The sequence below is a fragment of the Anoplolepis gracilipes genome, chromosome 17 (genome assembly GCF_047496725.1).
Source record: "Anoplolepis gracilipes chromosome 17, ASM4749672v1, whole genome shotgun sequence".
NCBI classification, from domain to species: domain Eukaryota; kingdom Metazoa; phylum Arthropoda; class Insecta; order Hymenoptera; family Formicidae; genus Anoplolepis; species Anoplolepis gracilipes.
This window is the reverse complement of record NC_132986.1, coordinates 8,245,012-8,259,180: the sequence shown is the minus strand read 5'-3', so window position 1 is coordinate 8,259,180 and position 14,169 is coordinate 8,245,012. Positions and strand designations below refer to the sequence as shown.

The window sequence follows — 14,169 nt, the reverse complement described above, 5'->3', positions numbered from 1 at the left end:
ATCCTTCCAATGCTTCACGTTTCACGATATTAATCTGCTACCGATAGAGTGTAAATATTACCGTTACGAGCGAGCAATTAACGCACAACCGTGTTCTATTCAAAAATTTGACAGCGTGACATACCAACGCTTCGGCCGTCACTGTTAACTATCTTTTAACGTTATAATGATGATTGTGCAGATAACTACTATCTATCTACGAAAAAAAAAAAAAAATAATCGACACAATCATAAAAAGTACGTGTGAAACGAAGCTTTATGTATCGCGACATTCTATAATCGTGATTAAATATTAAACACGCAGAGATCATCGAGACAGAAAATACTGCATTTATTTTCCTGTTTGTGTAGAGAGAGATGAAAAGACACGCAAAGGTTAATGATAGACTACTGATATTTTGAATTATAAATCATAATCAGATATTGTCATCTGCGAAAAGGTATAGAATTAAAGAGAAATCAGTTTTTAAAAGGAAATAAAAGAGCAATATATATGAATATTTAATCTTTTACTCTTCTCTGTACATCACGAGAATCACGAAACAAGTTTTAATCATTAATAAGACTCGGTACATAGTAATCTGACAGAAAAAGTTTTTTATATGTAAAGGCTATGCACACAACACATTGTAACTTAATATCAAGGCGTGCGAAGCGGAAACTCAATAGGCTATGATGACATTGTTCAAACAGAAATATCAGTTAGTTTTTCCATTTGTGATATGTAGCACAGATAAACACTTATTGTTAGATACGAAATGAGAAGGGCGTAGGGTAGATCATTAATGATCTGAAAACTAATAAAAATATTTGGTTTACGTGTAATAATACGTAATAACTATGAAATACATATCTCTGAATACAAAGAATAAAAACAAAGGATCATACAGAAAGTAAAAATGATAAGTTTTTTTTTATAAAAAACACGACTTTATCTCGTTTATTAATGATTGGCAAAGTAGGTCTTCTAACGTAAACTAATAAAGTATTACGTTGTTTACACACAGACAGTGTAGATAATAATAGACAAATCTACTTCTTAATTTTTAAACGATCTCATTTTTTGTCTCCTCGCACTATAATATGATTCGTTCAAACATGTAACCAGTATTATGTATAAAAAAATGTGTGCTCGCTCATTAAGTATCCACATCGCGGTGTTATAAGCTTTTATACGTATTCGGTAAAAATTCTGAAATTGTTATGCTTTAAGAAAAGACTAGATAATCGATAAATTTTTCAATTATCATCGTTGATAAAATGATAAAAATAACAGAATTTTTTTTAAATTTTATATTCTTTTGAGATACGTTACTGAAAAATTTTCTTTCGAAATTTTGATAAGATTTAAAAGAGAGAGAGAGAGAGAGAAAATATGAAAAAAATTAATATTCAATAAATAAGATTCCATTATTAGAATTATCATAAAGTATCACACAATAACTGGAATTTTAAGGATGATTACTCTATATATAATATCGAAATATTGATTGTAGGACTAACAGCGAGTCGAACAAGATTATGATGAATACGTACTTTAGCTAAAGAACAGGTCGGTATAGTGTGTTTGATACGTGTACAATATATCACAACTTCTCAATGATCATTATATACTTACATATACACATATACGTTAGAATTTTTACTGTACCATAAATCGAAAATAACATAAAACACTCTTGTGAAACTTTCCATGAATTTTAATCTTTACTTTCGTTGAATGGATGAACAAAGTTTTTAAATGATAAAAACAAACTCGTAAAAATGATAATAAAGATAAAATATACCTGCGAAATCTTTCGACAAATTCCTGATTTGAACTCAACTTTTTATTCCAGTGGAAATTCGAGACGGTTCATTTATTAGGCAAATATTCTGGAATTGCTTAATCTTCGACTCCAACTTCTTCTTGTAAAAAAAATTCTGTAAATAAAACCATCATTTTAACTAACAGTTATAATTGTAGATATAGTAATTATTCGATTATTTTATTTGAGTTTATTATTTCTATTCAAGGGGGTATTATTTCTGCTCAAAGGTGTTATTGTTTTTAAATATTTTCATTAAAAACTTCTCGCAATAGATATTTTTATAACAATTCACAATTAAATATCGATAATTATATTCTTTTTTACCTGATTGTAAAAGATGAAAATGGAGCGAATATATAATGTTGAACACGTTTCCTCTGAAGTTGAGGAATGAATAAGTGTATGGAAATACGCAAACACAAAATAGAATTATCCTGACATCTGTGGTTTATATTTACTAACTGTAAGCACGTGGTTTTTCTTCTGCGTCGGTAAGAATCGTCAGGCAACCTGCCTTATTGATGGCAGAGAGCCCATCGCCCATCGCACGATTTGTTTGTTGCGCAGCGCAGCCCCAAGAAAGTATGGCGACGTGGGAAAGCGACAAGTTTCAAGAAGACGAGGATGCTGACGGTATCGGGGATAATTTCGACAATATCCTTGTGACACACGATCTGCAAGACTGCCTGGACGATACCCTAGATCTGTCAAGCTTCGAGAAGGTTTACGAGCAGAGTTCGGTGTTCGATTACGACAGGTACTCCGACGACGATGCTGCTATCAACGAGAGGCCGATACCCGCCGATGACAACACGACCGGGTGAGTTTTTCTGCTTTCGAAAATTCCTTTGGCAATCTCGACATCGCCTTCTCCTTTTCTAATGAATTTCCCTCGCACTCACCTTACCTTTGCAATTAGATCTGCGAGTCTTGAATCAGATATTGTCGATATTCCGTTCGCCTGATTGTCGGTATATTTCCTTGCCCCCTCCTTATAAGGCTATAACGAGTTTTGAAACAAGAGCCTTAATTCATTAAATCGTCTAAGAAAAATTGGTGTTTAAATGACACTCAGACATGCATCGACGTTTATGTCGTTGATATATTTCGTTATATTTGTTTCTGAAAATTTTCACAATTTTATTTCTGTGTAATAAAATTTCAAAATAAAGCCATATGTCACATGTATATAATACCATTTAAATATATTTTGCCATATTAATATATATTAATATATATACGTTATTATGTCTTCTTCTATTTGTTGATAATTTATATTCATGGAATGGATACTAAATTATGAATTGAATAATTTATTATTATTATTATTATTATTATTATTATTATTACCGTTAGTATTATAAAAGATATTATTTTTATGCATTACAATATTATTTAATATCATTATTGGCAATGTGAGATTATCATACTGACAGCAGATGCATTTGTTTGTTATAAATCTATTTTTGGTGATATCTACATACAGCAAATGTGTATTATTTATATCTACTATTATATACATAATCTAGCAAAATCTAGCAATAAAATTGGCATGCTTATGTTTATGTACTACACATAATTCATATATGAGAAATTGTAAAGTTTCAGAAATAATAAAGCAAATATAAGTTGTCAGTTCAGACATTATATTAAACAAGAAATATTATTTGAATAATACTTTAAACTGTATGAAATATGGAAAGAAATATAATTTAGAAAAAAAGATAAACTCTAATTTAATTTTTTAATAATTAAAAGGAAGTAAATATCATATGCACATCCTTATACATATTGTATATATATATATATAGGCATATTCAACATACAATCAATCCAGATGAACTTTATATGCGAATTCATCAAGAGCAAGATGATGTATTACTTGAAGATCATGCAGCCTCTCTTGAAACTGTCAAAATTGAAAGTATGGATCCAGATATTTATCAGAAACATATCAATCGCTATAATTGCCAATACGAAGGCTGCACCAGAACATACAGTACCATTGGAAATTTGCGTACTCATATGAAAACACATAAAGGTAAGATTTTAGAATTTTGTTCTATTAACAAATAATTATACATATATTTTCGTGATTTTTTAATAATAGGTGTGATAAAAAATCAGAATATAAAACTTTCATAATAAAGTAAAACGTCTTTAACATATATATATATATATATATATATAATTTACTAAGAATATACAATCTATATACATATATATATATATATATATATATATATAATTACTAAGAAAAAATATTATTTGATATTAAAAATATAAGGTGACCAGACATCCTGGATTGTGCGGGGCAGTCCTGGATTTTGCTCTTTGTCTCAGAGAGAGAGAGAGAGAGAGAGAGAGAGAGAGAGAGAGAGAGAGAGATTTAACTTTTCTAACTTTTTAACATATTTTCACTATTGTTGTTTCATAAACAGCGTTAGTTCTTTAGCGTTAGTAGTTAAGATTGATGTTATGATGTTTAATTTTAATTTTGATTTTAAGTTTGATGTTTATCTTATGAGAAAAAAGTATTTAATTTTGTGATATTAATTTATATTAATTTGTAAAAAATTAAGAATTATGTTTTCTCTCTCTCTCTCTCTCTCTCTCTCTCTCTTCTGCAGTTTAAATATATGTATTAATAAATGTATAAAAATATAAACAAACGTTTTATTAAAGTTTTTTTTTTACTTTCTTGGACACGTCCCGCATCGAGACACTAAAAATATCTGGTCATGTTATAAAAATAATAATGTATACATGTAATAAAATAAATAATATATTAATATATAAATATATAGTATATAATTATAACATATCTCATTAGCATTTTTTAATACAATTTATAGTTATATACTTAATAATATTTTATTTAGTATATACTGGCAAAGAATTTTCATTATTTCATAATTTTTATCAGCTGGCTCATCCATGTATATTTGTTTGACCTGTATTGTTAAGAAAATCATCATGCTTTGCATGTGTGGTGCTTGTTTAACATGCAATTTGCTCTATAAATATGCCATACTAACATGTGCTCTTGTTTTTGCATATTCATTGGATGAAAGGATTCAGGTAAGTGTAAAAATCATATTACCACGTGGTGATGCTAGCAATAAAATCACATTTACATATTTTTGCTGCAACCTGATATTATTAAGTCATCAATGCTGGTATAAAGGGAACGCTTCGACCTGCATGGCTTTCAGATACTGCAAGAGATAGGTAGCCCTGCAATCTTTTTATGTGGAGGGAATTCTCAAAACTTTCAGGCGAGTATCGATTTAAATGCGCAGAGCCGAATTGCGGCAAGGCCTTTCTCACGTCCTACAGCCTAAAGATCCACATTAGGGTACACACAAAAGTAAAACCGTTCGAATGCAATCACAAAGGCTGTGAGAAAGCGTTCAATACCCTTTACAGACTGAGAGCTCACCAAAGACTTCATAGTGGCAACACATTCAACTGCGAAGAGACTGGATGTGTTAAATTCTTCACTACTTTAAGCGATCTCAAGAAACATATACGTACTCATACTCAAGAAAGACCATACAAGTATGTTTTTTTCGATACTTCCTCTATTAATATTGAAAAAAAGAACATTACAAACCATTAGCTTATAAACACGTAAAATAAACAGAAATGAAAGAAATAGATCGTATAAAAAAAGAAGAAATAATTCATATAAAATAAAAAACTCAATTTCATTATACAAATTATTACACATTTGTACACTTTGTATATATTAGAATTACATATGGAATTATATCATTTTTTACTTATTTTAAGATGCAGAGAAAAGGGTTGCGGAAAGGCTTTTACAGCTTCACATCATTTAAAAACGCACAAGAGGACACATACAGGCGAACGACCATATGTTTGTACCTTCGAAAATTGCAGACGACGTTTTACTACTCCTCACAGTTTAAAGAGTCACATAAAAACGCATAATAAAACTGCAAATAACGAAACAGTAAGTATTAAATACAATAAAAAATTAAATATAATTTTAGAAATAAAAATACAATAGAAGAAATATCTCATATTAAATATAAAACTCTATTTTTCTAATTTCCTAACAGAAGCATAAAGACAACAGAAGTGATGATGCAACTGAGGAACAGAAAAAATTGACTCAATTAGAATTGAAACTTGTGAAAGTTAGCGCGAGCGACACCATTATACCGTCGTATGCTGTCGTACCAATATCTTCAGATCTCGTACAAAATCATAAAAATATGTCATATGTTTCTACGGAAAATGATACAATAGGTAGACAGGTAGTTCCCACCAATGTAACAATGGACATTATGAACCATCGTAAATTAGACGTAAGACTTGATTATATTTCTACCAAAGATGTGGAAGACTCGAATAATAGAACCACCGAAGTTGCGCTTCTTGCAACGGATATTGTGTTAGATAATTTTAACGAACACGCAGTTAACGCTTTTAATAATAATGAGGACTATAATGAATTTAAAGTATTCAACCAAATGACCGAATCGAATATGCAACAAGATAATTTAACGGATATAGTTGAACATCATTCGCATAAGTCAGCTTCGTTAACGGAAGTGCATAGTGATAGTATAGATAGGCAGGATCAATCTATGCCGATAAATTTAGAGCAAAAGATTATGCAGGACGGTTTACGAAACGCAATAGCGCATATTACGGAAGGAACAGATTTCACAAGTGATATGAAACAGTATAAAAACAAATCCGCTACTGTTTCTGATGATGTATTTGCAAACCGATCGAATGCAGGAAGTATAGCCAACAACGGTAACAACGCCTTATATAGTGCCAATTGTATTACTAGTCATATTCCTGATATTATAAGTTCCTCGAATGAAACCCACCTTTTCGAGAATGGAATGGACGCTCTCTCGTTCATCAATGATGCGACTTTAGAAAGCGGAGACTCTCTTAACGCGGTTTCAAATCACGACCTGTGCACGGATACTGTCATTACGAACGCGCAATCTGAAGCCGTTGAACTCGCAATAGCCAGTGAAGAGGAATTACCTTCACCTTGGATAGATGTTACGGCATTGGCAACCGCGCCCGCGTTGAGAGCACAGTCTTGGTCCGAGTTAAACGCTTTTCCTATAGCGGTTCATTCCCTGGTCGATCTAGTAGGTCCGGAACCTTATCCACTAGAGATAGACTCTCAATTGCCATCTATGGAAAATTTGAGAAATATTAATACAGTGAATGCGGAACATATTTTGGCAAATACTGAGATTGTGCAATGTCAAAAAGCTGCTGATTATGAGCCTAAGAATATAAATAATATTAAGAATAAGAGAGATAATAGAAATGTTCTGCAGGAGATTACAGCAGATGCTGATATATGTAAATGTGTTGATTGCAAGTGCGATAACTTACAAAATTGTCAGACCCGCACAAATAGCCCTGTCACGGAAATTACGAAAAAAGATACGATAAAAATCGTAGATGACTTTGTGTCTTCTTTGCAAAGTGGATGTTCCTGCAACACCGAGTCCGGTGGTTGTGATTCTTGCTGCGTTGTAATTTGTCTGAAGACACTGCAACAATTGCAGAAAGTATTTAGCAATTGCTGTAAGAATACTAACAATACCACAAATATGTGTTGCAGAGAAAAATTGCTGCCATCCTTGATGAAGTGTCAACTAGCCAGAAATCCATAAATTACATATTTTCTTCATTAACTAGTCACGCAAGAAAATAATACTTTATTTTCATATTAACGTCTCCCTTTTCCCTGTAAAGATGTGATTTTACACTCGATAGCTTTAAATTTGCCTTGGGCAATTTTTGCCTTCCAAATGTTTTCTCTAGGACAAATTAAGAATATATGACTGTACATATATATGTGCTATATCTATATTTAATAGAATTCTACAATTGTATGTGATTCTATACATATGTTATATAATTTGTGCCAAATATTTGTAGACTTTTTTACACAAAAAATATTTATATAAACAAAAGTACTCTTGCATAATTTGTGATAATATAAATAAAGTGTCCATAACTTTGGAATATTATTCAGATGTAACATAAAAAGAGCTAAGATGAAACTAAAGATACACACATATAGAAATGTAAGAAAATAAATGCACAATATAAAATTATTTTTACACAAATTAATTATGTTGATATGAACAAATAATTTTTATAAATATGGTCTGAAGCTTCATAGCAATGTTTATGCAAAAATAAATAGATATCATGGTTTTTTTATATATTTCAGTCACAAATATATATATGCTGTTTTTTCTTATAACATTGGTCTATAACGTTGTTAGGAAACTTGTTAAAAATATGTACAGCATATATTAATGATAATATATGTAATTATATATACCAAAAATGATATATATATATATATACATATATATATATATATATATATTTGTATATTTAAGAATTTTATTTATTTAACAATTGAATGTATGTTTCTCTAAATAATATGTTATTGCGTTAGTTTTAGGAATATTACTATATTCTATTGCTGTTTTATGATATTTGCAAGAAAAACTTTTTGCGTAGAATTTTATATTCTTTGTTAATTAAGAAGTGCCAAATACTTATGTACATCCAAAGTATTTGACGTTATAACAATAACGTGGTACTAGGCTTCAGATTTTAAATAGTCTGTTTTTATGCATTATTATATTGATGAGTAGATTGAAAGAATATTTTTAACAGTTTTACAGCGTGAAAATTTTTACGGCTGTTACAAGTACTTGCAATAAAATCATTGTACCTAAATAGCTTGTAAATGGCAGCATATTTATTGTTAATGAACAAATATCAAAACTAATATCTAATAAAGAATTTTGAATAACAATCTATATCTATAACAATAGTATCCCTCTTGTATTTCTTGTATTCTATACTTTTAAACTTAAAAGAATGAAAATTAGCAGAGTGATCTATTTTTAATCAAATATATACATATATAACTTAATATATTTTTATTTTTGTCACATTGTTATACAGCTATTATGATAATAAGGATGTGTTGTTGAACACATGCTTTTTTCTAAAATTCTTAGTGTGAAATGTGTGTATATAATTTTATATTACTTATAACATTTATTGCGTAGCTTGCACAAGAGCCTCTCCGACTTCAACTGCAATAGCTGCTTCAGCCTTGTCTTTGTCCGTTGTCGCCGAAGAGAGTTGTTGTTGAGCTTTATTAAGGATATCTCTTGCTGCTGAGTTATCAAGGTTTTCTACTGGATGAGCTTCTTCTGCTAGAATCTACAAATAGATGTGTTATCTTAGAATCTATACTTATTATTTTGAAAACAGTATTAAGTACCTGTACACTGTTGTCTTCATTTATAGTAATTGTACCAGATGAGACAAAAATTTTCTTAGTTGAACCACCTTCTTCATACACTGTAACTACTCCAGGTTTTAATACCGCCAGTGTGGGAACATGTTTTGGTAGAATGCCAAATGCACCCGAGAAGGAAGGTACATCAACTTGACGAATTGTAGCTTGATCATAGAATACCTGAACACAGAAAAAGAAAATATATTAAATATATTAGTGTTAAAATATAATTAACTTTTTATCACTGCACAATTTTTACTCCATTATACCTGATTAGCACCAGCAAACGTAAACTTCATTTGATCACTGGCTACAGCATCTGCATAGGTTCTTCTTTGGTTCCGGATACACCTTAAGTAAGGGCGCAAAGTACGAGCGAGAGTTGCCATTTCTGTATGCTGAAAACGAGTAATCTTTTTAAGAAACACGTCTCCTTCACATAAACTGAAATGATATTGACAAGGTTGTTACATCACAAGTACAAGATACACGTATAATTTCGTTTTTCAGCTCTCGATTTTAAATGACTCGTTCAGAAAATAAGCTCCAAGTTTCTGGGAGAAGATATTTTTCGTCGGCAATAAAATTATACTCACCAATATCAAAGTATCCCCGTTTAAAATTCTAATATTATAAATGTGTGCAGAAGACGGATGCTCTTTGCAGGTATTGACAGGACCGACCGTGCATGAACGTAAAATTGACAACAAGATACGTAGCTGTGGCGCTGACGTTGCTCTGAAGAATTTTTATTCTTTTCAGTTGGCTACACTGTTTTCAAAATTTTGTAGTGCATAACGCAAAACAGTGTTAAAATATTGAGTGCGATGAAAAAGATCGTGCCATTCGATCACTTATTTTGCCGATGTGTGATATAAAACTTTTTTGAGGTTTAACGCTTTCTTATAATAAATCTTCTTGAAAATTTATAACATATCTAACTTGTTTTTTCTTTTTTTTTACAGGATTCGCCAAAGGAGGTGGTTAGCAACAACCGTGTAACGACTGGTGCAACGACTGGTGAGTGAATTTATTTATATGATTATTACATGGCTAATTATAAATTGTACATGCAAAAATTTATTATTTACATGTCCACGAAAAGTGGACCATATTTGGGCAAAAGTATCTTTCGTCTATAAAACAGACTGCATCGCAGTTTATGAAATATATACATTGTTAAAGAAAAATAGTTTTGATACCGTGCGCATATGTTAATATATTTAATCTACTTCTAACAGCACATATGTTCAAAAGATGTTTTTAAGAAATCCATGTTAAAAAATTTCACATCCTGTGGATCTCTTATAAATATCTTTTGAACATGTGTGGTGATAAGGACGTAACTCTACTTTTGAAAGATAAATTATATATATATATACTATGATATATAAATTTATATATAATTATATATATTGTTTTCATGTTTTCTGTTAAATTATAACTTTGCAGTTTGATACTTTTTATCGAGATATATAAAATAATATAAAGATAGATTAAGAATGGAAATTGATGACGAAAGGTAGAATTTTTTATTTTTAACATCAACAATTTCACAAACATTTCTTTTTCACTGATATAAGAAATTTGTAATAAAATAAAAATCAGTTTTTTTTTACTTTTTCAACATGTATATAATATTATATTTATAAACAAGAGTGATTTATAATTTGATTTAAATTATGTACATAATTCTTTAAAGTCTTCAATTAATATTATTTATAACTAGGAATGTTATTTATGATAAAGAATTTTAATAGTTGTGCCAAGTAGCAAGAAATAATACTATTTTTTTATGACTAGCTTTAAAAATAATATACATATATATATATATATATATATATATATATATATATATATATATAAATATGATTACTTTTAAATATATATATTTTTGCTATTAATATTTTAATATTTACAATCGTTTTCGAGTTTTTATCGATTTGTCGTATATATCCTTTCTAGCACCTTGAAATAACCGCTTATTATTAGATATAGATCGTTCGCGAAATTCTTTAATTCTTTAAAACTTTAAATCCCATCATTATTGACTTCGACATCGGAAACATTGCCGTCGTTTTTTTCTGAATGCCAGGAATTTTTATGTCTCTCCAGGTCTCTTCTCCTGACTAGTACCTTGCCGCATATGTCGCATTTGTAACGGCTATCGTCTGTCACGTGCAATCTCACGTGCTTGTTGAGATTACTAGGATCTCCGAATCTATGCTCGCACACCTTGCACGTCAGAGGCTTATAACCTGTGTGCGTTCTGATGTGAATCCGCAGACCATACTTTCTCGAGTAGATCTTGTTACAGAAAATGCATCTGTAACCTTCGTTACATTTGCCGATTTCGCTAGCACGCGTCTCTACTTCCGCGGGATCCGCTTTCTTTCCAGAATCTGCTAACGCATTTGAAGGTAACACAAGATCATAGGGCATTATCTGATCTCGATTCATCAAAACATTGTAAGATCTCAACATCATACGACGATCCATTAGATTCTCGATGGACGATTTGTAAGTCGACGAACTCGGTAAGATTCCCGTCGGTAAGGGATACGTTGAAATCGGTGAGAGATTATTCGACGACAAGGGTGATAGTTGATTCGGCGAACACGGTGAATCGTTCCTTAGCGATCGATTCGTTTCTGTCATTTGCGTGGAATACGATGGAATATTGACCGGTAACGTTATTGGCTTGGAAACAGGCAGAGGATTTAGCTTGAACGTGAAACTCCTTTCTGAATTTTGATTGAAAGATAGATTTGTTTTCGAAGGACTAACAATTTTATTCGCCAAAAATGTCCAAATGTCACTGTTGTCCTTTTGATTGCAATCTAACAGTAAATGTAGTTTTAGAGGATTCGGGTAGTCGAAGCAGCTGTTACAAATGTGGCATGTATAGACTTGACCTGTAATTATTTAAAATTAATAAATATTTAATAAATAAAGTACTAACAATAAATTATTTAATACTACATTTATTATCTTATATTAGTATTATATATTAATGTAATTTAAAATTATAAACAGAAATTTACTATAATAACTATAAAAATTTTTTAATTAATAAATTTGATTATGGTCGTCTTGATTTGAGCTATTATAAAATTTAATACCGTTAGCATCATAATTAAAACATTTGCAACAAATAATATTTATATATAAAATTTATATAATATTTATATAATTTATACAATTAATATTATTTAAGTTATATTAATATTATATAAATTTATTAATATATTTATATAATACATTAAATGCATTAATATATGGTAAATAATATAATGTAAAATAATATAAATGTATTGAATAATTTAAAAAAAATATATAATACAATTACACGCGTATATTAAAACTATCGATGCAATTTCACAATAAGTGAACTGAATATTACAAATATTCAAATAGTAATTTCATTTAAAGATCAAGCGAAATAATCGAAAAAAATTAATTATACAAAATTGATAGTGTTATTATAAAATTATTAATAAAGCGTGTAAACAATAATCGTCAAAAATTAGTAAAAAATTAATAAAAAAATTTAGGATCAACTAATTTATGGTTGAGATTAAGTACGAGAAAAGTTTTGCTTGACATATGAACCTCATACCTTCAATATTACAATTTGCCGGTGTCAAAAACGGAATGTTCAACACATTTAGAATACAATCTGCGAACCACATAAAAAGCGGTTCGCCTGGTAATATTTCTCTTATTGTTTTTAACATGAGTCCGCTCTTGTTAATCATAAGTAAAACATTGGCATTTTGAAAGTCTGTTGCCAAAGTGATTGTCTTCAGCCAATATGACGAACTAATCGGTTCCTTGAGACAATGGAGTCGCCCACCAATATCAATAATTTCGATGACACCCTAGAGCATTAATAGTATATTAATATTAGATAGTTTTTAGTTAAAATTGGAAAACTAAGATTTTATGAAATATTTTATATTTTTATGCGTATATTGAGATCACTCTATTACGAACATTGAATACAAAAATGATTCGAATTTAATGAAAACAATGACTCATTATCAGTTAGAGAAATTTAATTTATTCAAATAAAATAAAATTTTCATCTATGTTGTAACTAAATCAAAGTCAAATTATTATTAAATGATCAAATTAAAATTTATCAAAGTTAAATTATTATTAAATGATCAAATTAAAATTTATCAAAATTAAATTATTATTAAATTAAAATCAAATTAAAATTTAAGATTTACTAATTCATTCCAAAGTAAAAAGTAAGTTTATTATAAAAATAATATACGAAAAATACGAAACATTATGTGTATATTAATTTTCTCAGATGACTCTTTGCTCCACAGATGGAGATATTAAGAAAAGGAGACCATGTCGTAAAATTTATTTTGTTGTTTCTAGAAATTCATAATTAAATAAATTCATAATTAAGTTATTATTAAAACATTAAAATGAATAGAAAACTATTTCATTGATAAAATAAATTTTTCTGACAGAATCATTTCATTACAACATAGTATGTATATTATCTTTTTTTGAACTTTTATCGTTTTAATAAGTAAGACACGTGAAAATAAAAAATTTTTTCAAATATTGAAGAAAATTGTGAGAAACATGATTCTTTTTATACTCTACACATTCTTGCTACATACATTTCGACTTATTGGTGTATTTTTTTGAAGCAACGTATTCACATCGATAATTTCTGTCGTGGAATTTCTGTTAAGAAGTCCAGCAGCTCGAACGAGCGGTCTGCTCATGAAGAAGTTGGGTCTTTTGTTCATGGATAGATTAATATATCTTTGAACTGGGCATCCTTGCACTGGATATCTTTGAACTGAATGTCCTTGTATCGGATATTCTTGAGATAAACTAGCTCTTTCCAATCTTTCGCTTCTCGTTGTCAGTTCCTCAGCTTCTGTCGTGACGGGATATATTACCGGGATGTTAGCTTGATTCATATTGAAAGCGACCAATTCTCGTGTAATCTTTTCGTTGACTTTCTTCTTTATTCTTTAG

General features: G+C 29.7%; 3 protein-coding genes across 4 annotated transcripts; 1 reads left to right on the top strand and 2 right to left on the bottom strand.

Annotated features, from left to right (window-relative positions):
- The first annotated feature begins 2,358 nt into the window (after window positions 1-2,358).
- LOC140675349 (uncharacterized) lies at window positions 2,359-8,661 on the top strand. Of its 2 annotated transcripts, XM_072909702.1 has the most exons (5): window positions 2,359-2,631; window positions 3,623-3,852; window positions 5,090-5,372; window positions 5,607-5,790; window positions 5,900-8,661. In XM_072909702.1, exons 1-5 carry the CDS (start codon window positions 2,396-2,398, stop codon window positions 7,493-7,495), a joined length of 2,529 nt encoding a protein of 842 aa, XP_072765803.1. In that variant the 5' UTR covers window positions 2,359-2,395; the 3' UTR covers window positions 7,496-8,661. The 2 variants fall into 2 exon arrangements, with proteins under 2 accessions (XP_072765803.1, XP_072765804.1); XM_072909703.1 differs by lacking the exon at window positions 2,359-2,631 and having other exon boundaries at window positions 3,711-3,852; window positions 5,027-5,372.
- Window positions 8,662-8,802: 141 nt separating this feature from the next.
- On the bottom strand, window positions 8,803-9,862 carry Atpsyndelta (ATP synthase, delta subunit). Its single transcript, XM_072909744.1, has 4 exons — window positions 9,753-9,862; window positions 9,426-9,554; window positions 9,139-9,336; window positions 8,803-9,077 (listed from the first exon to the last, which is right to left on the bottom strand). Exons 2-4 carry the CDS (start codon window positions 9,543-9,545, stop codon window positions 8,910-8,912), a joined length of 486 nt encoding a protein of 161 aa, XP_072765845.1. The 5' UTR covers window positions 9,546-9,554; window positions 9,753-9,862; the 3' UTR covers window positions 8,803-8,909.
- A 1,325-nt stretch (window positions 9,863-11,187) lies between these two features.
- On the bottom strand, window positions 11,188-14,169 carry Prdm13 (PR/SET domain 13). The gene is made up of 3 exons (XM_072908927.1): window positions 13,788-14,169; window positions 12,776-13,037; window positions 11,188-12,071 (listed from the first exon to the last, which is right to left on the bottom strand). The coding sequence occupies exons 1-3, from the start codon at window positions 14,109-14,111 to the stop codon at window positions 11,188-11,190; spliced, it is 1,470 nt and encodes a 489-aa protein (XP_072765028.1). The 5' UTR covers window positions 14,112-14,169.